This window comes from Crassostrea angulata, chromosome 1 (genome assembly GCF_025612915.1).
Source record: "Crassostrea angulata isolate pt1a10 chromosome 1, ASM2561291v2, whole genome shotgun sequence".
In the NCBI taxonomy this organism is placed as follows: Eukaryota; Metazoa; Mollusca; class Bivalvia; order Ostreida; family Ostreidae; genus Magallana; species Magallana angulata.
The window spans coordinates 22,496,222-22,523,893 of NC_069111.1; the positions used below are offsets into that span (position 1 = coordinate 22,496,222).

General features: G+C 33.7%; 1 protein-coding gene and 1 long non-coding RNA gene across 7 annotated transcripts; both read right to left on the bottom strand.

Moving 5' to 3' along the window:
• Positions 1-2,181: 2,181 nt before the first annotated feature.
• LOC128165331 (protein kinase C and casein kinase substrate in neurons protein 1-like) lies at positions 2,182-15,514 on the bottom strand. 6 transcript variants are annotated; one of them, XM_052829756.1, is made up of 11 exons: positions 15,414-15,514; positions 10,778-11,036; positions 9,732-9,931; positions 9,226-9,363; positions 8,819-8,944; positions 8,515-8,615; positions 7,863-7,983; positions 7,323-7,558; positions 5,804-6,166; positions 4,258-4,451; positions 2,182-3,468 (listed from the first exon to the last, which is right to left on the bottom strand). In XM_052829756.1, the coding sequence occupies exons 2-11, from the start codon at positions 10,983-10,985 to the stop codon at positions 3,362-3,364; spliced, it is 1,794 nt and encodes a 597-aa protein (XP_052685716.1). In that variant the 5' UTR covers positions 10,986-11,036; positions 15,414-15,514; the 3' UTR covers positions 2,182-3,361. The 6 variants fall into 6 exon arrangements, with proteins under 6 accessions (XP_052685716.1, XP_052685713.1, XP_052685728.1 ...); XM_052829753.1 differs by lacking the exon at positions 15,414-15,514 and adding an exon at positions 13,252-13,563; XM_052829768.1 differs by lacking the exon at positions 15,414-15,514 and adding an exon at positions 13,252-13,551 and having other exon boundaries at positions 5,804-6,034.
• A 7,526-nt stretch (positions 15,515-23,040) lies between these two features.
• On the bottom strand, positions 23,041-27,220 carry LOC128165412 (uncharacterized). The gene is made up of 4 exons (XR_008241055.1): positions 27,023-27,220; positions 26,480-26,549; positions 25,805-25,879; positions 23,041-25,325 (listed from the first exon to the last, which is right to left on the bottom strand). It is a non-coding gene; the product is annotated as an uncharacterized LOC128165412 (long non-coding RNA).
• Positions 27,221-27,672: the final 452 nt, after the last annotated feature.

Genomic DNA, 27,672 nt, shown 5'->3' on the forward strand with positions numbered 1-27,672 from the left:
ATGCAATACACATTGAACACTATACAATCTTAACCATAATTTTGCATATATGAAATCTATAGCACTGGCACAAAATATGGAACATAATTATCATACAATGGATACACTGATAAACATGGAACACTTCCACAGAAACATAAATGATATCCTTTATGGAGGAAAAGAAATGAAAAAACGAGAAGGAGACATGAACCAATAGGGACTTCATACCAAGTACAAAAACGCTTATGTAAAAACTGAACATGAATTATCACCATGTTTCAATGATTACGAAAAATTAAACCATGATGTCATGCAAATAATGCTATTTTAATGTTTATGGCAATCTTCTGCACATAGACTGAAATCAACAGACCACAGGATCTGTTATAATACATGTAAAAGTTAATTCAACAAAGAAAAGAATGTGGTATCTAAATGTAAGTTATGGCCCTTCCCCAAGTATTTACATCACAAAATGGAAATTTGATGTTGTTTCTTTGATAAAATAAATCTATATTTATCATTAAAACAATAGGCCTTAACGTTCACCTGAAAACCATATCTGTCGAGGAATCTCATTTAATTAAGTTTTATTCTGGAGTAAAAAGTAATGAGGATCACCCCTCTGCCTGAAATCTTTCAAAAAGGACTATGAAACCTAAAATTTGGGCAGAAAACCTTAAGATCATAATAGAGTCACAAGTAATAGCTTTCCAAAAAGCTTGCCTGACTAAACAAAATTATTCAATGGAAGCATGCATGTATCAATTAGGCTAACTTATCAGAAATGAATTTTAATTTTCGCTGCTGATCATAAATTTATAAATGGAACGTGCAAATTTAAGACGAAATGTTAGTCTTTTCTTCGATCTAGAACATGTACATATATATCACTTGAAATTCATTCATTTTATTAATTCAATTTTTTAGGAATGCACACATATCATATAAGTGCATGTAAGCTTGAAAGCTGGAGAGTAAATAGTCGTTTTTTCAAATTGTATTTGTTATATTAATTGCAAAATCAACTGAAAGGCATTTTTTTAAACTTCTAACGTCATGAAATATGAGAGGGTATACAAACACGTATTGTTTTTAATGTGTGTGGGCAGCTTCATCAAAATCATCTTGACAAGCAATTAAAAAAGGGTGAATTCTCAAATTCAAGAAAAAACCCTAACTGTAACTTTAATTCAATTAGAACTCCTTATTTGCAGTTTCATTATTGCATGCTCCTACAAAAGTGGAAGGGGGGGGGCAAATCCATGATATTTCCATTTATCCTATAAAGTTAAGAAAAGTGCCAGCTGTCAAAAAAGAGGGGAGGGGGAAACAGCCTCCCTCACCCCAACCCCGATGCTACGTGCCTGTGATGTAAACACATGGTGTGCTCTGGGGTATTTGCATGATCCCAACGGACTCGTCAACTAATCGGCGCGCAAAAACTATGAATGAGACATTTAGGCGCGAAATCCTGCTTTACCGTTCACGCAACGAATGAATTCATCCATGGGGGGGGGGGGGGTTAAATGAATTTTTTGACATTTGTTTTGTAACAGCTACATACATGTATATCATACTTTGGATCGGATGTTTTGGAAGAAATCTATCGAATTAAGAAAGACACTTGATTAGTAATTGTTAAATGTAGTAATGTACATTTAGTAAGACACGCGAGTTATGTTCCCTTTTCAAGATTAATGAAATCGCCCAACTGAACGAAAATCGGGTCACACCCCGCTTTGGCGATTTAGTTCCTCCAGTAAACATTCCAGCTGTATAAATATATATTTGTTTTAATCCAAACTGATGACTCTCTTGTAATAATGAAAATCCAACACCAATTATTACTTACATTGTACCGTATAAGACAATATGTTACAACTTGTTGCGATGACCCCTCCCCCTTTTTCACCGTTCAAATATGGTGGAATGCTGATCTATTTTTAAATCAGGATTACACACGTGCTCTTCATGGTGACCGTCCCTTTTACTTGAAAACTCTTGCTCGCTGTTGTTATTACATGCCATAAAACATTTTCATCAATTATGAACGTAAATGCTGACATCTTAAACATGCATCGGTTAATCTTTTTTGTGAAATATCATGATATTGCTTGTTCCATTGTCTGCACTGTTTCGGAGATTGCAACTTTTAAACCTTAGATATGCCTGACGTCATGACGTCAGGCAATGACCTAATACATGTACTGAAAAGGTGTAAAACTCTAATAGGAAATTATTTCCCATATTTGTTAACTTTCAAGTTCGGTGTATGTGTATGTTTTAATAGATAACCTAAAATAAGATGACTAATATACATGTTTTATTTAAACCATCTGAGTGACTTAGGTGACCTGAAAAACTATAGATGATATGATGACTTTTTAATTCTTACAATGTCAGGCCTTCAATCAGAAAAAAGCATGGAATGTATGAAAAAAAAAAAAAAAAAAAAAAAAAAAATGGAGATCAAACACCAATAGGATCATGAAAAATGGAAGCTCATTCAAATCAGCCAGCTAGAAGCCTTCCCAAGACCGTCCCTTCAATACTGTAGATTGTTGCACATTTAATCATGATGTTGATAATAAAATGCCTATCAAGTGCGTAGCAAGAACAATTAAGGAAAAGATATGACGAGATAATTACATGTACAGTGAAATTGCCAACCTGAGGTAGTTATCTACAGTTCTAAGAATGAAAATTTCTGAGAAAATTCATCGAATATATGTCAATATTTGAATACAAAAATCAACTAAACAAAGGTGCCTAACAATTTCATTTCACGAATGTAAAGAGAGGTTCTCAATAAAAAGACTTATACATAAACAAGAAAGGACGCTGACCTAAAGATAGTACATATACATGTATTTCCCTTTTGATTTTATACTGGTGGTGGCAAGAGAGATATATCACACAGGGCATATTTGTAGTCAAATTTGTCTAGGGGAAAGGTAGGGAGATGTAACATGATAACACAATTCTTTGTAATTAATAACAATATCACGTTTATTCTACCTCATTCTGTTCAACACAGCGAATACAGAATAGAGGGAGTGGGGGGAAAAAAAATCTACAGCATATTCTGATTATAAAATTATTGAGGATACATGAAAAAACAACCTACATTCTTATAAACTGTTCATAAAGACAACCAGACACAAACAAGTACTACCTGGCAATAACCATTATGTAACAGTAATGAAATAACAAGTGTAATATCATTTATATCATGATGTAACAAGCTGCAGCCACCTCGCCATCGCAATCCCATTCCAATGCTTTGTATAACAAAGTTTGATCATGGTTATTAGAGTGTTTGACCATCATGTAGGAGTTATTCCTCTGATGCAAACGCTGGAAGGATTTTGGAGATCTACACAGGTTCTACATAGTTGGCTGGATACAATCCTTCCCGGCCGTCCTTGTATCCTTTACACCATCCCAGCTCATCTTCCTCGGACAGTTTGACAAAAACATCACCTTTTACAACAGCAAAATTATACGTGTTTAAAAGCAACCCTATTTCAAAACTTTTTACATGCAAGTCTAGTCTTCGTCAATACTGCTTCTAACTTTAGATTGGATAGTCTGCCCTTGAAATGTTCACAGGAAGAACTTGAATGCCTCTGTGTTTTGTTTCATAAGCCAAGTTTTCTAAAAATCTGTTATACATTTCATTCGTCTTGAATATGGTGCAACTTGCTTGTCTTACTTAACAAACAGAAACTCTCCCTGTGGGCATTTAAACCCCCCCCCCCCCCCCCCCCACCCAAAAAAAAAAAAGAGAATCTGTGAGCCAATGCTCACTTTTGATACCCCCACTCTGATATGAATATGAAAACGGTGTGACTGTTGGACCGAGGCAGATTTAACATAGTGCAATTTGATTTTTGTACAACAATTTATTTGAACCGAACACAGTAGGATCTGCCTACTTAAATCATTAGCCAAAGTTACGTGATTCAGATAGAAATTTATATCTGCTTTCTTTCATTGATCAATTTAATTCAAATTGACCAACATAATAAAATTGAATACTTTATTCAGTATCTAAAAGATCGATCAGTTTCTTGATGTTAATGTCTCTCTTGGTTCTGGTACATGTATCTGATATGGCAACTACTGCTGTGTACAGCATTTCAAGTCAGAAATATGAATTAATTCAAAAGAAAGAATGCATGCTTGACATCCCAAAGAAACCAGTGACAGTAGTCTATAAATTTGGAACACATCAATCCCAACAACCTTCACCTTTGTGCAAAAACTCACCAGCTTTGAGAGGCAGTTCGTCTTCTTCTGTGACAGTATAGTCATACAATGCCCTGACTGGCACCCCTTCCTTCCCGTTCATCTGTCGGGGCGAGTCCTCTTGGGACGGGGAGGGGGTCTCGTCTGCGTCCTCAGCAAATGGGTTATTGTCCTCCTCTTCAGGTGCCGCCTCCACTTTCCTTTCTGGCTCCTTGCTGTAAGAAAAAACAGGGGAAAGTCAATGAAATTGAATGCCGATATAAGAAATTGAGTCAACATAAATCTTCTTGATATAAAAGCAGTTTAAACATTAATGTTAAAAGTTTCCTGCATATTTACTGCATACTTTTTTAACTGAATTGTTTTAAATAATGAAATTGAATGATTGATGACAGCTAACAAAACATAATTGTCTATATCAATACATTACAACATCAAAACAAAATTACTTTTGTTAATTTCGTGCAAGTTAATAAAAAAAAAATATTTAAAAATTTGGTAGAAATTACAAATAATCTTAATTCCCATATAAAACACAATATGAAAACAAAAATAAGTAGACAAAATATTTGTTTTTACTGTACCAGGATGTCCACATGCTAATTGAAAATTCATAATACGGAATTACAGAAAAATAATACAGCAACAAATAAGATTGATACATCTGTAGATAAATAAGAAAAATAAAAACAACACATACTAAACTTCAAGATCTTCATATTGCACATGGGGAGCTTTGAAATTGTAAAAAAAAAATGTAATTTACCAACTGAAAATGGGAGAGCTTAGTACAGTTTAAAACACCTGACAACACCATACGCAAAAGACTTAAAAACAAACCTGAAATATGTGTAATTAGTATAAGACCTGCAAATAAATACAGAAAGCAAATCATAGAGAAGTTGGAAACAAGATAAAGGCAAGAGGCAGACTGAGTGTCTCAGCCAAAGTGTATGTGCATTTAGAATGTTTGAGAAGAAATTTTGCCAATGTGTTTTTAATTTAATTTTTTTCTTTTTAAAATCATTTTTCTGAGTACCGTAATCATTTTCATAGTAATCAAATCTGCCAAGATGTCACATAGCAGAAAGATGATCAAATGCTTTATTCTTCAAAAATTATTCAAAGAGCAATATATACAGTTTAGAATTAGAAACATGTTTGGAAATCCCCACCACCCCCCACCCCCCAGTTTTGTTAGTCAATACATAGACATATATATATGTATATTCATAAATCAAGATTATTTTGGTTAAAATCTATATCTAGGAGTTATTGGGTCTTCTAACTTCTATTCAGTTTCATTTTCATACTGTACAGAATGTGGACAAGCAATAATAAATGCCAAGAAATATAAATGCTAGGTAAAACAAACAAGGTTTACTTAGGACTTATAATAAGATAGTTTGAGGATAAGTCATACTCAGTATCATACGGTGCTACAGAAATACATAGGCACACGCACATCATTCCAATAGTGTAGTCAGTGAGGGATACTTTCATTTGCAAGATCTAAGATAAACGCAGCACGATGCAGCATTCCAAGAGAGGTACATAATGTTTTTACTTGTGTCCTTCCCGAGCTTCATCTATGGCTTGATATACGTGAGACTCCACCGTACTGTTGGATTTTTGTCCGCCACCCTCGTCTTCATCATCACCAAATGGATTCAGTGACTCATCATAGGACGGTGACCTGACATAGTTCTCTCCCCCTGGTTGATGCCGTACAATGTCAGCCTGTGAGACTTCAGTGTTCATCTGGGCAAGGCGGGCAGAGTCAGGGGGCTGCTGCAGTCTGGAGGGATCAGAATTTCTCTTTACTTCCTCTGACTCACCAGCATTGCTTTCTTTCTCAATCAAAGTTTTTCGCTTTGAGGACTTATCTTTCGACTTCTTGCGTAAGGAGAATCCATCAAATGAAATTTTCCTGATAAAATTGTCATGAAGATTTCTAAGAGTAAAGGCAACAATTCTCCAGACAGAATTCAGAGGTGACTGGACACTAAGGGGAAAAGGTCAAGGTTGCCCATGTCAAAGTTGACACAATGATTCTCCTATTTCTCGATCAACTATGATTGATTCTACTTGTTGTAGTTATCAATTTTTTTTTTTTTAAAGATAACTGATTGTTGTTAAGAAGTAACATCTAATACTCCTAAAATAATGCTAAATGTGTTACATGTCTTCAGATGACAAAACCAATCTACCTACAGTGAAGTCAACTTTTGATTACCATATCCTTCTGCACTACTGGTTGAGATAAAGAGCATTGTTCTCAAATATATTTAAGGTTAAAAATAACAGGTTAATATTTTTGCAGTATTTATTTAGGCTTTTAATCAGAATTTTTACTGATCAAATAAAGAATCACACTGGAAAAAAAATAATAATAATTGGTCCAAAAGTATGTTTACATCAAAAATTTACAGACCATCAAGCCACTGATAATTTTCAGTCCTTATATTGACTCTTCTCATTGAGAAGTTCAAAGATTGAAAAAAAAAAAAAATATTTTTTCTCATTGATTAATACCACTGAGGACATTGAGGAAGTGCCTTTGATTGGTACCTTCAGCTTAATTTATACCATTGAGGAAGTGTGTTTGATTTGTAATTTCTAATTGGCAATGATGATGCTGTTTGACATTGTGACTGTATGAAGTATTTTGATTATTCAATTATTGCCTACTTGTACCTTCATGCAACAAGCATCACTTGCTGTTACCACCTGCCTCATTTTGCTATACTCAACCGTTTTGCACCAGAAAATTAAATTACAGAACTTTGTTAACTTTCAAACATCTCAATGTTTGACTACTTTATATACTTTTTTGGTTTTATTGTTTGTTTGTATCAGTGGACTTGAACAAAGATATGGTCTACTTTAAAAAAAAAAAGGCAATGAAAATTCATTTAGGAAAGCCTCAACCAAATGACAAAAGAATACGGTATGCACAGTGAAAGACTTGTCAAGTACTCTACAGAAATAAAATGTGCCTCAAGTGCAATACAAGTTCAAATTCATCCTATTTTCTGTTGTTAGGCATTAAAAGCTCACTGCCCACTAAGTTCTGGTGTACCTACCTAAGTGTGGAAGATTGTTGCTGCTGCTGCTGCTGTTGCTGTTGCTGAATGGAGCCCGATGATGACCGCTGGGACTCGTTGTTGGAGGTCTGTCTGTGAGTGTTAAGCGGGCTGGACTGCTGCTGATCAAAGCCGTCTGGTTTGTGGCGAATACTGGTGATAGTAATGCCATCACTGCCGCCTCCTATTCCCGAATCCTTCTTTTTGGAAATGTTTTGTAGTTCTGGTGAATACTCCTGAGCAGTGAACATAAGAGTTATAGTCAAAGATTTCTATTTTACAACTCATAGTCATTTAATGGCCTGCAATACAGAAAGATACATTCTTACATACATTTATCCATGTTAATTTTTAACTAAAAATTCTATATTTTTAAGGTCCATATAAATAAATAACTATCAAAACAAGACCATAATGTTTTTGCTACATGTGCAACTAACATTCAACTGAAAATTGCTTATTGTCTACAAATATATTTTTAAAAATTCATCATTATGACTGCATGTTTCTCTACAAAATTGAGCATGAAATCAATGAAACCTCAAATGTTGGCCAGTTCATGGGCATGTCAGATCCATGGTTCGTTGACCACCATCTCAGATCTTTGTCGGAGTCTATCTGTCCTATAGTACTGTGTAGACTAGTGTACACTTGTGAGAACCTACAATGCAATTATTGTTTAAGGATAGACTTGTATTACACAAAATATACACATCAAAGAACAGTCACCACATTATCCATAATTGGCACCCCCTGGCGCATAGAAAATTGTGGTAAAGGGGCGAGTGAATTTGTATTCAAACTATTTTCCATGATAAGTTGTTTAAAACAAGAGGCCTATCGGCCACATCAGGAAATAACATAGTGAATATTTCCACTACATAATTCCAAAATTATATTTTAATGACATTTTCTATTTGGATAAATACTTGCAATTAAAAATATATACTATGACTTTATTGATAATTATTCAATTGTATTTTGCATTCTATTAAAAGAAAAATCCAAAAATAGCCTGCTAATCCTGCATCCTGAATTTTGGGGCAATAATTGGTTTAAAAATGATCTAAGGGCCCCTTTCTAGAGACGGCAGTCACATTTTTTTTTTTCAAGTTTGAGAACTAAATATTACAATAATAAAGTTAATGAGATAGCCAGATATCTCTCAGAAACTATGTGTTAGTTTGCCAACCTTGGTTCTACAGAGAGATCAAGATGTTGATGTATCTCAAACATAGTCTTCTTGAAGAACTCAATCCTTGACTTCTCAAAATCTTGACATTTTTGAAACACCTGAAAAATTCCAGTTTTAATAAGTCCTCTTTCTATTAATTCAATCAATCAATCAATTCAATCAATTCCAAATGTACAAGTAAATCTTTTCAAAATTTTGAGTTGTTACTTCTACTTTGTGAACAAATAACTGAACAAATTTCGAATTTTAAATCATGAACTGGCTGTAACATTTGTGAAGATAAAAGATAAATTTGATAAACCTCATTCATATCTTCAATATATTTGGCATTATAACTGTTGAGGTCATTCAAAGAGGCTTCATATTTATCCCTTGTTGCCTCTACATCTGCTTGGCATTTCTTTAATTTTTCCTGGATTTTCTTTAACTAAAAAAGACAGAGAAGAGGAGGGTAAATCATACGCAGGCATGACAATGGCACCATAAGAGAAGAATTCCCTCAACATTAAAAACAAAAGGTCATTTTTACTATACATAACACATTTTAAACAAGCAAATTTTTATCTACTGGTTAATAATAACATAGGACATAAACTTCTCTTAAGCCTGAGAGAGCTTAATGAGATGACTCATTGAACGGTCAAGACTCACAAAGGCATGAGATGATAACCTAGCCATAGTCATAACTTCTACACCAAACCTCTGTACCTGATCGGGGGATACTGCCGAGTCTCCTCTAGCATTGTTCTCCTGGTTGGCTGTACTTTTCTCTGACCGACATGCAGCATGATATTCTTTCTTTGCTTGCATAAGTTTTGTGTATTTCTTTTCCCATGGTTTCTGGGCCTGAAATGTTAATTGTAGGTTGAATTTCACGTGAACAATGGTTTATGGTGAAAATCATAATACTGATCAATGTTTTACCAGGTACTGTTTTTGTAGATGGTTTATGAAACCTTTCCATGACCATAATGGACATTTTTATTTTATTAAAATATGATATAAATTTCAATATGTGGTAATTTTATTCCTCCATTACAGCCTACAAAATTTCAAGCACCAAGTTTAGTTTTATTTATATGCATGAAATAAAGGTAATTTATGCAACCACAAGTAAAAAGACCTGAAAACAACAATACAAATATTTCATACTTTTTAATTAATCATCTAATCTAGGTCAAGTTCCAGAGAGAGAGAGAAAAATAAAACATTACCTTCTTAAACCCTTCCTCAAGCTCTTTTGTTTCCTTGAAATGCATCATGGATTTGTGGTAGTTTTCCTTCTGCCATGCCTTGATGCTGGGATAGTCTTTTGTCATTAAGTTATCGGCGACTAAATTGTGTAAATCTGCGAGGCTGTCTGCTTCCTGTAGCATGCCCCTCCAGCCACCCTGTATCGTGCCGTATTCATTACCTACAGCCAAAAATAAATGCAGATTAGAGAATTCTGAGCTAATCAACTGTACTAGTATTCATGAGAGACCAAATATTTCCTTGGACGCCAGAAATAATGCTGGTTCCTTATTCTTTACCATAGAATGGATGTTTAAAGAATTTAGATTGCTTAAAGAACAAAGGTTACTTTATTACTGAGTTACGTATGCTTAAAAACTGGAAATTGCTTGAGGGGGTATTGTCATAGTAAAAACCCCTGCCTTCATAAAATTATGAAACCCACAGATTTTTTTTATATGTAATTCATTGTCAACAATAAATAATAAATTCTCATTTGCATTTTTACACTTCAAATTTTGCTTTTTACTAAACTTTATTTGAAAATTATTCCTATATTATAACTGTATCATGAATTTCTGATCTATTCATTTTTTTTCTACCATTCTAGTGAATTCTGAGCAATATTAAAATTCAAATTAAGCAAATTCTGAGCAATATTAAAATTCAAATCAAATCAATTTTCTGTGAGCACTTGCAGACACTGAATTTGACATCTTAAAGGGGCATGTTTTTGTTTATATTGGTTCAATGTACCATTAAAAGTTCTTTTTTAAGCAGATCTTTTATCTTCTAATTCGTTTTGAACATAAATAAACATTTCGTAGTGTTTGTCACATTTATTTTTGGTCTAAACCTGGAAATTTAAAAAAATGTTTACATAACACAGAATTGTGAGCTCTGTATCTCACAAAAAACTCGACGACTGACTATCAAATTTTGGTTCACTTTTAGAAATGCCTTACTGAAGCATTGTAAACATATGTATTTATAGTCTCTCTCAGGCTTAAGAAAACAATGTTTATACCTTTATCGAGAAATTCATTCCATTTCTTGGACCAGCTAGAAAGGTTTTTGGCGTACGAGGTTTCTATTTCGCTCCTCTGTTGTATCAGCTGCCGTAAACTATCACATAAGGCTTTGCCATTGTCTATACGCTTGACAGTACGACTGTACTTGCCAATTTCCCAGAAACTGTCGTTAGTGGCCTGTACCAACTCCTCATTCAGCGACATCTCCACAACACTGTGGGTACCAGCTCATCAACAGAAAGAAGCGAAACACAGCTGCAAAAAAAAAAGTAACCAGAATTCATACATACTCTGGTTTTATCTGAAGACTCTTGAACCCACATCCTGCTATACACTGTTGGTGATTCATGTACATTTTAAAGTTTCTTCTAACACATGCAAATCAGAAACACTGGACAATAAAATATTGATGCATTTTTACTTGATATCAATTTTTTAGTGCTGTAATACATGTGCACCGAAATTCAAATGCTTTAGGAACAAATTAATGAGTAAATCCTTTGAAACCATCATCAAGAAAATGGTATACAACTGTTACATACTTGATACACATAGGAATTACTTCCTTGTAACAGGAAAAAACATATTCTACAATGCTTGATTACTTTTTTTTGAGATCATCCCTGTTGTAGTGAACAGAAAAAAAACCCCACATTATACACTATAGACTGTGTGTGTCTGTACAGAGCTGCTTTGTCATTCAGATAATCACAAGCCATGTACCATGATGGCTGTCAGGGAAGACATGTAAAGTGATAACATAAATAGAATCAAAGGCTTCAGGACTGTAGCAGACACAGGCTCATCCTGAACAAACAGTTGACAAGTGTGTCGAACAACCCCTGCTTTATACACAGTCTCAGCTATGTGTATGTGTGAACAGTTCTAGAAACTCCTTTACCAGCCTTTTTTTGCTCTAGTTTGCAAACATTTTTTTTTGTATCAAGATGGGAAAAAAAAGAGCCCTGGAAGAAACGATCAATACACATTGAGCATGATGAATTGGTATCATTTCATCTCAAACCCAAAGAAAAAATGTACAAAAGGAGAAAAAACTTCCACTTAAATGCATACATCAATACTCGCAAAACCAAAAACAAGAGGAAAAATCTATACAGGCCTTCCCAGACTATAAGCTAAGTGTAGAGTTCTAAAACTTCACTGCGTATCGTGTATCACATTACCATGATTATGAGTACCAATATTGATGTTGTCAGAACCAATTGAATTCAGATCATTGAAAGTATTTTCAACATGTCTGATGATTGCTTTTATTTCAACTCAAAAATCAAACATTTTAAACCATAATTAGAGTAAATCAGTTCTTTCTTTGTTTTCTTTTTTTTTTGGGGGGGGGGGGGGGGAGGGGGGAGGGGGGATCTGCAAGCACATTTAAGCAAATGATCCACATCACTTATAATTGATAAAATAAAATCAGTATCTTTTCTTTTAATAAAACTTTCAATCAATCACAAATTAAACTTTAACTGTAAGATATTTAATATGTTAAATTCTTTGTTAAACAACAAAATATGCAAATGGAAGACAAATGAAAGAATTTTTCAGCAAAATCCATCATTTCATGTTTGCATAAAGATGGCTTATGCTACCCTTTGATACTATTTATTGTAATGTTACAGGTAGTTAAAGTAAGAATTTTGTCACAGAGATTTGTTTCCAGCAAAAGACACGTACATCTAATATACTGGTACCAAGTGATACAACATCTACTGACAAAGATAAACTACTACTCACAGAAGTTGTTCTGTGGGTTAATGTAGACATCTAACCCAACGTAAGTCCTACTACACAGATAAAAGGTGAAGGTCCGCGCAAGGAAAGATTAATTCATCAAGACAGAATGATTAGAAAAGAGCTTGCCAAAACTACATGTATACTTCAAGTTAATTGCTTCACATTGATAGCCTTTGCAGCAAGCCTATCTGTTACTGCATTTTCAGATGATTGCAGCTTCCTAATGATAAACAAAATTTTGTTCTTCATTTCATGAATACCTGCAACAAATTGAGGCAGGCATAATCTGATTTTATAGCCAAAAGCAGCATGCTTTCTTTTCAGAAATGCGGTCATAGGTCTGCCCTTTCAGTCCATAAGGGCATCAGGCTGTGACATTTCTCTCTTCTATGATACAAAAAATGGGGTGTGTCTCGCGTAAAAAAAGGAACTGTACCATCCTAATGTAAAATCATCCTTCTTTACAATTAATACACTTGGGTGCAATTTCATGCCCCAAATTCTTCAAATAAGAAGGACATTCCTTCCTTTCTCATCCATGCATGAGCCGTTCACCGTATACGAATAACATTCAGACTAATTCTAATTCCAGTGTCAAGTTACTACCAGGTTTTGACGCAGTTTTGAAAAGCCCACACAGAGTATTGTAATAAATTCATTCACAGAACGAAAATGGTGCATTCACAAAATTTTATACAAAACAAGATAGGCCTACCTTGAAGTGGATTACTGAAGGTTATTGCTAATAGGAGTCTATAGTACTTCCCTATTGATAGAACTGCACCATTCTACCCTCATCCCGTAAATGGACTATAATGTGCGCGTCATGAAATTCAACAATGAAACCAAGAAAGCATGACCACAAAATTACCATCCACAAAAATTTGGGTCAAACATTTACGGTATGACTGTCTCTCTACATTCAACTACATATGAAGCATGAATGGCAATTTACACCAGTATATTATCAATATCAAACTGAAAGTATCAATTTTTACTTCATGTCATTATCAAATGATAAACACTGTAATCTTTAACAAGCATACCAGTGATATAACATTGACAAATGTTTGCATATATGACTCAACCTTCCTAGAAAATATAAAAAGATCCATGTAATTTCATTTTTTGCTTTTTAATGATCATAATATAAACTAATTGATTATTTGTGCCCACAACGGAACGGAACTCCAACAGTAACTTAATAGCAATGCTACAGCTGTGAAGATGAAATTATTTGGTCCAACTTCAGTGTCCTATAGTCTCTCTGCATGAAACTAGGTGTGTCACCTAACTGTTAAGCACACCTACCCAAGAATGTCAGGTTCAATCAGCTGTGTAAGACAACATGAAGGATAACTGCCCTGTTTGTATGCCCCTTACTCTTCTGACATCCCAACACATATGATCCTACCTATTAATAGGACACGGGGTATTTAATGGCATGCCTGTGTTAATTTGGAGCAAGGTGCGTAAAGTTGTGTCGACCAAATTCTACCCTTGTATATTTAAACGACACTGGTGATGGTCAAGTACAGGTACAAGATTTTAAATGCCCCCGGCGGTCTCACTCTCCCTTCAATGAGCATTCAACTTATTATGAAACACTGGAAATCAACCACACCTGAGCAAGGTAACTCACAAAACTGGTTCTCATTATTCAAAGTCACAACATTTTTAAAACACAAAAAAACACACACAGTTAACTCAAAACTTAAAATATGCTATGTTCATTGGGAAATAAATCTCCTAATATGATCAATATTTGCAAAAAATCTAGTACCAGAACATAGAATCTGTGATATTTAATGCATATTAGATGACTTCCTAGTAATCAATCACGATAACAACATTTGTAACATTTTAACATGGACAATGAGGAAATGGTCATGATGTCTAAAATGATTATAACTTGATTTTATGCCTCAAATCAGACAAATAATAGGAATTTTACTCCTTCTGTTCAAGGTGAATACAGTGAACTGTCACTGCTCAGAACATGTAGCATTTATCAACTCAAAAGAGGACTGTTGTAGAGGTGAAAAGGTGACAACATGTTTTGGCATTCCATTGACATAAAAAAAAAATTTGAAAATTTATGACAAATATAGCAAATATATGTCTTATCAATCAACTTTTTAACAATAGAAAACTGTCGTGAAACTGGATTTTACTGAAATACACTTACACCTCCGCCATATGGCAAAGCTGCAATGAATCATGAAACGCATAAAAAAGAGACAGCATTTACATACACAATTTCAAACAAATGTTATTAAAAACCTCTTTCTTATCTGTTTGCTTTTTGTTATTATGCAGTTTGCTGTAGAGCTTAAAGATAGTGCAGCTTCAAAGGAGTTGGTCATTGGGACATCAATCCAAAAACATTATTTCCCAATAAATGAATAAAAAATTGTGTACAAATGCGGCATACATGTTTTATATCTTATATACTTCAAGCAGAATTGCGATTGAATACACCTTACGAAGCAGCCCGTAATAAGGTGAGAAATATCTGGCCCGGGGGTCACATCCAATCCACACACACACCTGTTACGACTACGGAAGTAAACGCAAATTTCACCAAGATTTAACATTTAGATAAACCAATTTTCTGTTACTTAGGTATGCAAAACAAATAACGGGATAATAGTGAATTGGCAATGTTTACGGAAATAGAAATGTTCAGCTACAACCCAATGGCATGTAAGGAATGATGATAACAGTGGATAAGGGTCCGCTGTCACCTTTCAGATGATGGCGGTTGACAGAGAGCAGGGCACAGTTTGTTGTTTGTGTCGTGAACGCATAAAGCTATTTAATGTTCCTTCTCTGAATTTTTGTCAGATGTTATTATCAAATAGTCAAAATACTCACCAATTTCTCTGTTGACACTCGTTGCAATTTTTAACAGAGTCCAATATGGCTGCTAGAACGAAGGTGTGGTTTAATCTAACAAGAAACGTAACGGCTAATGTGATTGGTCAGATAATTTCATTTCATTTTCGTCTGCTTTGGATCAAGGTAGGCGGATCTTTCTTTTTTTACTCAGACGGATATGTATTTTTTTGACATTGTTAAGTTAATAGAATTATCGATAAAAGCATAAAAGAATTGAAAATTTAAAATATAAAGTTTCATGGTTGATTAGCTCGATGTGCATCTCATCCCAGCGATGTACTTTACTTTATTATTTTTATAGCCAGTGGCGGATTTAGGGCGCCCCCTAAAATTGTCCAAAAAAAATTAAATCATAATCCTTTTGGCAAAGAATATGAACAACTTATAATTCCTATAGTAGAGGATAATATACATGCTAGTTCCATGATTTACCTTATATTGGTCAGATAGCATTAAAAATACCATAATAGTCTGTCCCAAGATATTTTTGCCGCATATTCTATATTTATAGCAATCGACAATCCAAACTTTTTTAATTCAGTCGTCTGTTCCGAATAAAGAAAAATAAGTTTGCTTGAAAACTTTCTTGAATATGTCTTATACATGTCAGAGCTTAAACGATCATTGTTTATCTTTGCACTTTCAGCAGTGGGGGAAGTGACGTAATAGGGCTACCTCCTTGAGATACGTTATCATATCCCTTCTTTTATTTGACATATAATATCAATACATATAACATGTATAAACAAAAGGAATTCAGTAATTTCCAAGAGATTCGTAGCGCAGTTGAACGCCTGATTGCACAATTACATTGTATGTATTGAATAGTCTATAGGTATAACCGTATGATAATAAACGAATAATTTTATGAGTTTTGTATATAATGTATCATAACCCCGACTACTTTAGTCTGACCCCCACAAGGAGCATAATTCAAATAACATTTAATAGCAGAGTATAAAATCAACATATACAGGGATTTTACTATGTTATTATCACAAAGTCGATAACTAGTACAGTAAATCGTAAAAACTCGGCAAATTCTGGGCGTGCTAAAAAGCACAAAACAAGATGTTTCCAATGCCCGAATGGTCTGCAGCAGGGCGTTGCTTGTTCCCTCAACTCTTTGGTTGTCTCTTCAGCCTCCGTCTGAATTTTCATTACATATTGATAGTGTCTATTTCCGATCTCTTTCAGTTTCCTCTGCATTAATTCCATGATTACTCTGTCACCGTGTGCGTCTTCTATTGATTGATGAATTTTCTTTCTATACACATCAATGTCAGAACGTTTTCACAGGTGCTTGAGGAGAGGACACAGCCCCCCCCCACCCGCAATATAAACCCCCGGGATAGACGAAATTTTTAAGCATCCTCAGCTAGTGTAGATTCGTAGTTGTGAAAATCGTGACCCCCGGGGGTAAGGTGGGACCACAATGGGGGGATTTTTTAAAAAAGAAATATATAGAGTTAATCTTCAAAAATCTTCTTCTCAGAAACTAATAAGCCAGGAAACCTATGTGGAGGCATCCTCAGATAGTGTATATTTGTAGTTGTGAAAATCATGTCCCCCTGGGTTAGGGTGGGGCCACAATCAGGGGTCGAAATTTTACAAAGGAATACATGTATATATAGAGTTAATCTTTAAAAATCTTCTTATCAGAAACTAATCAGTCAGGAAAGCTGAAACTTATGTGGAAGTATCCTCAGCTATTGCAGATTCAAAGTTGTGAAAATCATGACCCCCGGGGGTAGGGTGGGGCCACAACGGGGGTCACCTTTTTACAAAGGAATATATATAGTAAATCTTTAAAAATCTTCTTCTCTGAAACTAATCAGCAAGGAAAACTGAAATTTATGTGGAAGTATCATTAGTTAAGGACTGGGTAGATTCAAGTTTGTTCAAATCATGATTCCCGGGGGTAGGATGGGGTCACATCGGGGAGGGGGAGGAAGACAATTTTTTACATAGGAATACAGAGATAATTTTTTTTTAAATCTTCTAAAACCCATTTGCATAGAAAAGCTTTAACTTTAGTAAAAGCGACCTTAGATTGTGTAGATTCAAATTTGTTAAAATCAAAATCTTGAGGAGTACGGTGGGACCACATTCGGGGTCCAGTTTTACAAAGGAAAACATTTTAATTCACAAAAACTGAAATGTTATAATATATGGTTTTACTTATGTGCAAGCATTTTGAAAAATTGCTGATTCTTTAAAATTGTTTCAAAAGACTTCGGCCCCTGGACGATTCTTTGGCCTCACAAGGGGTTCAGAGTTTAATGTAGGTTTATATCCCATGTATAAACAATTGTCTAGGATCTTGTTAAGAACTGCGATGCTCAACATGTAATATTACTATAAAATCATCCTGATAAAAAAGGGACTCGATTATAAACATAAGAATATCCAAGGGGAAATGGATTATTATTTATACAGGATCAACATGCATTCTACATTGTACAGATATTTTGTGTTATGACTCCATTAGACTGATATTATCATGCCTATTGTTACTTAGGTGAGCGATGTGGCCCATGGGCCTCTTGTTTTCCAATAATTGTCTCCCAAATCACAAAATCCCATGGGAGAATGGTGGGATTTTATGAAATATTATTGTCATATAATAGTAGTAAGAACATACTTGGGTTAGGTTATTCCCCCTGGAAAATTCTGACTTAGACTGTTTTGCTTGGATTCATAGGCAGTTCCCGAAAAAAGTCCTTGGATCACCTTGTACCAATTTCTTTACATGAATACATTACCTGTCCATGTTCGCACCTACCATTAAAAAATCGCTGTCCAAACACCGTTCTTTCATCTAACAAGCATTTCCAAGAAAAGGTGAAAAATTTATATTGACAACTATTGCAATTTACTTGTATAAATTTAAGTTTGTGCTTATATAGACATGATGTGTGAAACGGTTTTTTTTGGCCTACTAATTTCTTGACTGTAAAATGAAAAAGGGCATTTATACATCAAAAGAAATATTTTAACGTCAAGTTCTAACATATATGTCCTCTTTATAAAGACGGATAAATGTTGCAATTTAAAAATAACAAAGTCCACCTCGTTGGAGTTAAAAGGAACAATTTTATAACAGTCTTGTGGGGCGTGTATATGTGATATCGTACAAATGTAACAAATAGGGGCTCTGCTGGTCGGGTAACCATAGGCTGATGTCGGTGCTGATCATCATCGCCATCCTCAACGTTGAATCCCGGCAATCATGTGAATATGAAGTCGTCAGGATGATATGCAAGAAGAGCAAAGAGAAGCAGCAGCCATGGGTTGAAGTCCACGCTGATCATCATCGCCACCCTCGACGTTGGATTCCAGCAATCATCTGAATATGAAGTCGTCAAGATGAAGTCTAAGAAGAGCTAAGAAGAGCTGCGAGCCGCCATGAGTTGACATCGACGACGATCAACATCGCCATCCTCAACGTTGGATTCCACCCATTCCACCCGGCCTGGGGACTGGGGTGTTACAGAACAAAGAGACAAAGAGCACACGGGTGTGACCGATCGGCAGAGGATGCTCACTCCTACATGGCACCTGATCCTACCTCTATTTTTTTAAGAGGTCCGTGTTCGCTCTGCTCCTGCTTTGTAATTTTCCTGTGGACTTTTGAATTTGAACACTGTTCGTTACCACCACATGTCATCCATAGTAGTAGTTGTGTAAATTATATTTTTTCCCTTCAATTTGATTATTCTAAGCCAATCTGGCGGGAACTAGCAAAAGATGAGGATGTTGTCTAATTGAATAGATTGAATGCCGCTGTACTGTCGGTCAGCGACCCCCTGATTGGTTCCCGTCCTAAGGAGTCTCATCACCAATGGAGATCTCAATCAAAGACCTCTCAATGACACAAGTTCACTGAATCAATGAAAAATGAATAAACATTGGTCGACTTTGATCAGCCTTCATCAATTAGAATAACTTCGTGCAGGGTGTAGTGATTAATGATCAACTTTATCTTCGGTCAATCGTATATTGATTATATGTATAATTTACAACGCGAAATAAACCATATTGAATAAAATTGTTAAGAGAAAATTACATATTTATAGAGTTAAGTGAGGGACTGTATTTTGTGGCGAAAGGTTTTCAAGAAGAAAATGAACAATTTTCATTACTCAATAGTTTTAGAGTACTGCCAGGGCTGCGTTTTACAACAGGACTTACGACCTTAGTGAATGTTTATAAATCACAAACTAATCAATATTTTATTGTAGTAGTTGTAAAATATAATTATGGAAATCAAAATAGGTGTAAATAAATGGTTTAATATAAATTTTGTTCATCAAAGACCGTTCCATGAGACTGAAAATATTTACGACTCTGTCGTAAGTTCTTTTGTAAAACGCAGCCCTGATAATTTTCAGCGCAGACTAAACTTCCAGATAGTTTGTGTGTATGTTTTTTTGAAAAACATATCTGAACAATATTTCGATATTTCTATCGATATATTTTGGCATATTTAGCCTGTATATTTAATAGAGGTCAAGGAAAAATTATCTACAGTTTTTGCCTTTAGCTTATTTCATGTCATATCCCCCCCCCTTTTTTTTTAAAGACATGACCCCTACTTTCATTACTTTTATATGAGACATTAAATGTATGTCTATTCGATGCAAAGGTTTGAAAAGATAGCATTACTATTATGTTTTTTATTTGCGTCATAATTTCATTACTCCAAAATCATGTAACAGTCTTTACATTTACTGTTGAACTAGTATTCATTATGTACTGGCATTTGAGGCCATCAGTAAAGCAAGGTTTTTAAAATTTTGACTTGGATATTACTTTTAATGTGTTCAACTTCATAATGTATTGAAATCATATCTAAATAATACTTCATACTATAAATATTTGTTTGATTTCTTCAAACAATCAATATCCATGCCAAATTTTAGCAATAATTTCGGGAAAATTATCATTTCTGTTTTGGGACCCATAGGCATATGACATAGGTCACAAATAAAATAAATAAGCATCTTAGGTCCCCATATTTATATCCAAGATGTTTTCGGATTATTAAAATTACTAGTATTTCAGGTGCCAATTTTTATCTCCTTAAGGACGATTGGGGATGATTGCTGATACACCTGTATTGGTTAAAAACTCGTCTTGACTATACTTGCCTTCAGATGGCCAAAACTTCATTTTATCGTTTGTGTGAAATTTTGGATAAAATAAAATAGATATTACTGTACGCCCTTAATGCGTTTGGCATCTTACATGCAATTGCTTTCAAAAGTTTTTCCCTCTAATTGTTAGTTCTTTGTCAGAATATTCTTTTCTTCGAGTTCCTTCTGGATATGAACATGCATATATTCATTATTTATATATAATACAATTACATGCTTTGCATGCCGTGTGTGTGAAACCATCATGAAAAGTATTTTTTTTTTAATGAGGTTGCATACATTTAGGTAGCTGTTAGAGGAAAATTAAAGTTAATACAGCATTATTTTTTTTTTACCATTGTAAATTGCAAATTACTAAGTACATAAGTATATTTACTATATTTCTAATAAAGGTTTATGAATAAGAGAAGATAATGCATTTTCAATGTTTCAGGTTTTAAAAAGTTACTTCTCTTTGTTGAGTTGAAATGAAATTTTTGCGAATAAATGTTTTATATGTGTTGAAAAATTGGAATCGCCAAATCGTGTGTTTTATGTGTATTTTGCAAGCGAATAAAATAAAAACAATTTCGTAGACACAAACTTAAATAATAGATGGAACATCCATAAAACATGTTACTTAGTTCGCCTCTGTTCTGTGGCAAAAAATATTGTGCCAATAACTTCGTCGAGAAAAATCTTTTATATTAATGAGTAGATATGATTGAATGATTATTTTTTGTAAGTTTGAACATTTCATTTATCTTACAATAATAAATCTATTCAAAGCGTATGTGATCATACGCCGTGATTAGGTTTGGCGTGTTCTCACAGATTTCAAATGCAAACATAAGGGGAAATATATACTGAATGTAAATATTAGCGTTTGACAACCCCATTAAAGGCTTTTTTTAATGTCTGAGAGTTACAATGCGTTTTGGAGCAGTTATAATTATAATAATACGATAGCTAAAATAAACTGTTTTCTTTTCCAGCCTAAAAAGTAGATAGGTCCAGTTGTAAGGAAAACATTTTATTTAAACAAATTTATTTCTGTTTAACATTCCATAATTAATGTTATAATATCACTTGCATTTTCTTATAGCTTTTATTCCAATCCCTTATGTTTTGTTACCAAGTTCCAGAACTCATTTCTGGAATGTCATATATAAGGAAACGTCATTGACTTTTCTACTACCTTTTTAATCAACATATGGTCATTTATAAATACAGAATCAAAAGTAAACCAACACAGTATGAAATGGAATGATATGAGGCGCCGTTTTAATATTTTTGAGCTATTTTCTTACATCCAAAAATAAATATTTGATATCAATAATTCGAATTGTTTAAAAAAATAATTGTCAATATAAAAAAAATTCTTGATTTCAAAACTCTATTTTCTGACATCAGAAAATGATTTTGATATCAAAAATTTGAATTTTTGATATCTAAAAATATACAAATTGGGCTATGTACAGTAGTTTAGCAATTTTCTTTTAGGTCAAGGGAGTAAATTCATTAAGAGGCAGTCTACCATAGAACCATGCAAATGGCTATCAATGGAAGTATATCGAAATTTCATGAGACTTGGCACAGATATTCATGATAACCTAACTTGATTATAATGAGAATGATTTTTATTACATTACATCAGTAACTATGGAAACGGATGGCACTTGGGTTTTCCCCTTGTTCTATTTATAGAACTTTTGAAAATTAGACAGCATACAATTCTTTTTAGTTTACTGGAAATATTACACACTGCAATTGAATGAAACCCGTTTCTTCACATTGTGAAAACCCATAGGTATTCTGAATAATAAGGAATTTAAATTTCTAAACACAATACACAAAGATATGTGGGCCTTAACTTCATGAAAATACTGAAATTTTACCAAAATTGACCTATTTGCACTAAAACTGGCATAACTGCCCAAGAAACGCATCAATTAATATAATATTTTGTCAGCTTATATGGTCTTTATTTGTCTTTAATCTGGTTGAGGGAATTTGGTTGCAAATGAAATTCAGTGGAAATTTTTGGGGGGTGGGTGGATTTGGGAGGGGGTTGGGGTGGACATGGTGCACTTTTATCTAGGGTAAGAAAAATGCTATTACATAATTATTTAGATTTTCCTTGCCAAATAAAACAAGTAGTAATGGAGAATTAAGTAGTCTTAAAAATTAAACACACAGAATTACTATGAATTGCCCTCAGTCGAGGGGCAGGGGGGGGGGCTGCAATTGAAAGGAAACTTGGACCATTAAGTTTGTCACCTAACAGCGACGCGCAGTGGGTTAGAGGGTGTACTACGAATCTGTAAGTCATGACTTTGACTCCCGCTCTGGGTTTTTACAATTTTTACCTCTCCAAATATTTTCAAAAGCTCTTTTTTGGTTAAATATTGTAAAATTTGAAAATTTTAAACCGGTGAAAGTATTTCAATCACAATGTACATTAATCCATATTAAAATGGAATTATGTCCCACAGCACCTCAATTTATATAAGCATCCGCTTTGACATAAAACTGTTAAAATACAATAACAATGGATTTCATGTTACATGTATTCAAATTTAAATGAATGTACATATCAAACATTTTTTTTATCATATACATTTGTATTTTTGAGCAGAGTTTACAACATAAGTATATTGTTAAGATGATAGCTGAGAAGAACACAGCAAATAACAATCTTTAACTTAATAAATAACCTGTTTAATATTCATGGATTATTTGTTACAGTTATAAACTTCAAAATGTACATATAACCACCTGATACGAAAAAAAAATCCTGAAAAGCCTACATGTAACACTCATTTATAAGAAATACATGTAATGAGCCTTTGCTTCAAATGGAGCAAAAAGCAAAGACCAAATTATTGCAGTTATTTTCATGAAATATGAAAAGCCATTGTTTACAAAGCTATGAAATAAAATATGCAATACAACCAAATTTCAACCTACAATGAATACATCGGAAAGAGAATTTTAATTTCAGAAAAAAAGATACAAAATCAGTGAATTGAAATATTCATTATTCAGTTACATACGAAAAAAAGACAGAGATGTGGAATTAATTTAAATTTAGAAAGTTATCATCATCAATTAATACATGTATCCCTATTAGCCAAATAACATCATCAATAATACATGCAGTGCTATTAGTCAAGTAAAATCATCAATTTATACATGTAGCAATAGTGGACAACTATTATCAATTAATACATGTATCACTTTTGGCCAAATAACAACATCAATTCATACATGTAGTGCTATTAGTCAAATAAAATCATTAATTTATACATGTAGCCGTATAAGACATCTATTTTCAATTCATACATTTAACACTGTTAGACAAATACATGTATTAATTACCATCAATTTATACATGTAGCACTAATAACCAAACACCAACAATTCACACATGTAGCACTTATCTTTTAGTCAAATAAAATCATAAATTCATACATGTAGTGCTATTGCACAACCTTTATCATCATTCATACATGTACATGTTGCACTAAAAGCTAAATAACATTATTGATTCATACATATAGCACTGATAACCAAACAACATCAATTCATACATGAATCACTATTTGCCAAATAACATCATCAATTTAAACATGTAGCAATTTAAGACAACAATGATCATTAATTCATGTATGTACATGTTTCACTATTGGCCAAATAACATCATTAATTCATGTAGCGCTGTTAGCCAAATACATGTAACCTCATCAATTCATACATGTGGCGCTACTAGTCTAAGAACATCATCAATTCAAACGTATAGCACAATTAGCTAGCCAGGTAACACCATCAATTCACACTAGTGCTATAAGTCAACTTTTATCATCAAATCATTCATAAAGTTTACATCCTCAATTGATACACGTGGCGCTATTGGCCAAATAACAATCAATTCATACCTGTAGCGCTATTAGTACAAAAACATTATCAATTCATATATGTGTAGTGCTAATAGAGGACTAACATCATCATTCGTACATGAAATGCTATTATAGAACAGACAACATCAATTAATATATTAATTATGTAATGTTTTTAGCAAACTTACATCATCAATTCCTTCTTGTAGCACTATTAGACAAATAAAATTATCAATTCATACATGTAGCACTATTAAATAACTAACATCATTAATTCATACATGTAGAGCTACTAGCCAACATTCATACATGTAGCACTTTTGGCTAAATAACATCATCAATTCATACAAGTGATGTTATACAACTCTTATCATCAAATCATTAATGAAGTGCTATTATCTAGCTTACATCCTCAATTGATACATGTTTGTCTATTAATGGCCTAAAATAATCAATTTATACCTGTAGCGCTATTAGAAGACTTACGTCATCAACTCATACACATGTAGTGCTATTAGAGGACTAACATTATATAAATAGTGCCTGTTTGGGAGGGTAACAGTTGAAATTGTCACCCCAAGGACACCATTGTCAACCGACGTGAAGCGGAGGTTGACAATGGTTTTCGAGTAGTATTTAACATGAAAATATAATAATATGAATTCATGCATGTATCACAATTCTCTTTGAATACTGAAGTTGATCAAGATTCATAGATGGCTGTGATTTTACAGGGGAGTACTTTCCATATGACAATAATTTCACAGCTTCATTTAAGATTTCATGCTCTGTTCTTTCATCTTTGGACTGATCAGACCCCACAGTTTTCTGAGATGACAGAAGATCAAAATCTGAAAATAAATATATACCGGTATATTCATTAAAATATATGTATTCAAAGTATTAGACTAAACTCAGCTGTTGGATACACACATATATGTACCACTATAATACACATGTAAAGCATTGACAGCTTTAATAACAACTTTATGACATTTCAGAAAAAATTATGCATTGTAAAATTTACATATGATAATCATTTCAAGTGGCAGCCAATCTTTGAATGACCTCGATCCCTAAGATGATCACAGTGACTTTTATCTACATTTAGCATTGTCCTTGCATGTGCCTGAATCACATTTAAACTCATTGAACTGTAAAACTGAAATTCAACCATACAGTTCAAGAAACATATATACCACCCATGCGGCAATAATGAAAAGGGTCAAAAAATTCATATTTGGAATATCTATGATAATCTATGATAATAATGCCAAGTATGCGTCATTAATCATCTTGTACATCATGTAATATTTTTTCACTGCTATACCTCTTGGGTTAGAAAAAGATATATCAGCGTCCATTGCTTCAGAATCTGTAGTTCTCTCTAATAAACAGCATATTTCTACAAAAGAGTACATTTAATGTATATCTAATATACCGGTAATGTATATGTAGTCTATATATTAACAAAAATATAGCCAAATCTTATTTCTGATTTTCATACACAATATCTAATGTACATATACAAGTATCAATTGGATATCCCAAATGTTGATTAGTTGAACTCTCAATAGACATATTGTAAAATAACTAAATATAAAGTGTAGATGATTAAAGATTTTTAACCATTAAAAGACACTGTTATTATCAGTTAATCTAATGTTGTCCAGCTAAATAAGTTTTTAGCATGAATACAAACTATAATGCTATCTTAATGGGACATATACATTAAACATTTGAAATTCCCTTTGATTTTAAAGACATTTTTATGTATAAACCTGTTTTTCTCTTAAATACTTATTAAATAAATGAAAGATCCAGGCCAGGGCATGCCCCCCCCCCCCCCTAAATATCTTTGGACAACATTTGTTCTTACATGTAGTACTCCTCAACTCCTTTGTATTTATATTTTCTGTTTCATATGTAATGTACAACAAAGTTTTATGAGTTGAATACACCATAATACCGGTAATTCAGTCAATCAATTGTGTAAAAAACACACCTTTCAACTCCTCCTTCAGATCTGTATTAATCTTGACACAGTTTTCTCTCAATGCGTTTTCTGCGAACACCTATTAATGGTAAAATTCCAAACATCTGATCATTCTGATGTGTCCATTATGCATTAATTTCCCCGTAAACGTTGGTTCATTTAACAGAGTTTTTGTTCATAATCAAAACAATAATTTATCAGTGACAACAGGTAAGGAAATTGAGATCAAGCATGGGTTTATAAAAGCACTTAATTCATTCCTTGAATAATAAAAATAGGTTTTCAAATTTGTATGAGTATTTCAACAAGTAAATTTTAAGTTTAGAACACTATACCACTATAAAAACTGAACTGTATATCTTTTCCATAGATATCTAATCAAATTGGGAGGGGGCAGTTTTAATCTGATATTGATGTGCATTTATTTTATGCATACATACATGTAGTTTGTCCTAGCAATATTTACTGGTACACATAAGAGTACTGTTATATAAATATTTTTGGTTTGTTAAGAATTATGTCATTGGGTAAAGGCAATTTTTTCTTACGTACCAGAACCAGTTGGAAAATGTGTGCTCAGCTTCATCCATATCTCTCGGCTTTGAATGTAATTCCACTCGCGATTATGCCAGATTGAGATTGTTTATGTAGTGAATGACAGCATGTTCTCCTTTTCCTTTTCCACTGAATTCCATATTCCTGCCTGTGTTTAGCACATGTACGCCCGCTGAAAATTGACAGCCTCAACCCATGCACACCATCTTCCCAAGTCAAGGGTTTCTGATCCGTACCTCTCCTCACAAACCCTTGACAGATTTAGCGATAAAAACTGTGGCTAATTTTCATTGGTTCCAAGGGTAAAGCTTGGATCCAATGAAAAGATATCTCTCATAATCAAATACGTCATGCAAAAACAGTAATGGCTGCCTCCGTAAGTGGAGGCATGTGCCGACTGTGTTGGGGTCCGGTACCATTAAAATACCGGCGATTAATCTTTTCATCATCATTTAAGGTTTTAAAACAACTGACAGAAGTTCTGAATTACAGCCCGAGTCAAAATGACGGACATTCCCATTATTTGTGTTATGTATGTTTCAACAAATTGAACAAATTAGAGAAAATTGACTTTGACGTTGAAAATAAGTTAAACGCATTAGCTGTGGAAAAAGCTTCCATATTACAAGAATTACGGAACAAAAATA

What these genes read in the sequence shown, in the direction of transcription:
- LOC128165331 (XM_052829756.1), bottom strand. Translation starts at nt 10,985, where the DNA reads ATGTCGCTGAATGAGGAGTTGGTACAGGCCACTAACGACAGTTTCTGG. An exon ending in ATATTGAAGATATGAATGAG is followed by an intron (nt 8,616 to 8,818) that starts GTTTATCAAATT and finishes GGAATTTTTCAG; the next exon opens with GTGTTTCAAAAATGTCAAGA. An exon ending in TGAACTGGCCAACATTTGAG is followed by an intron (nt 7,559 to 7,862) that starts GTTTCATTGATT and finishes TTCACTGCTCAG; the next exon opens with GAGTATTCACCAGAACTACA.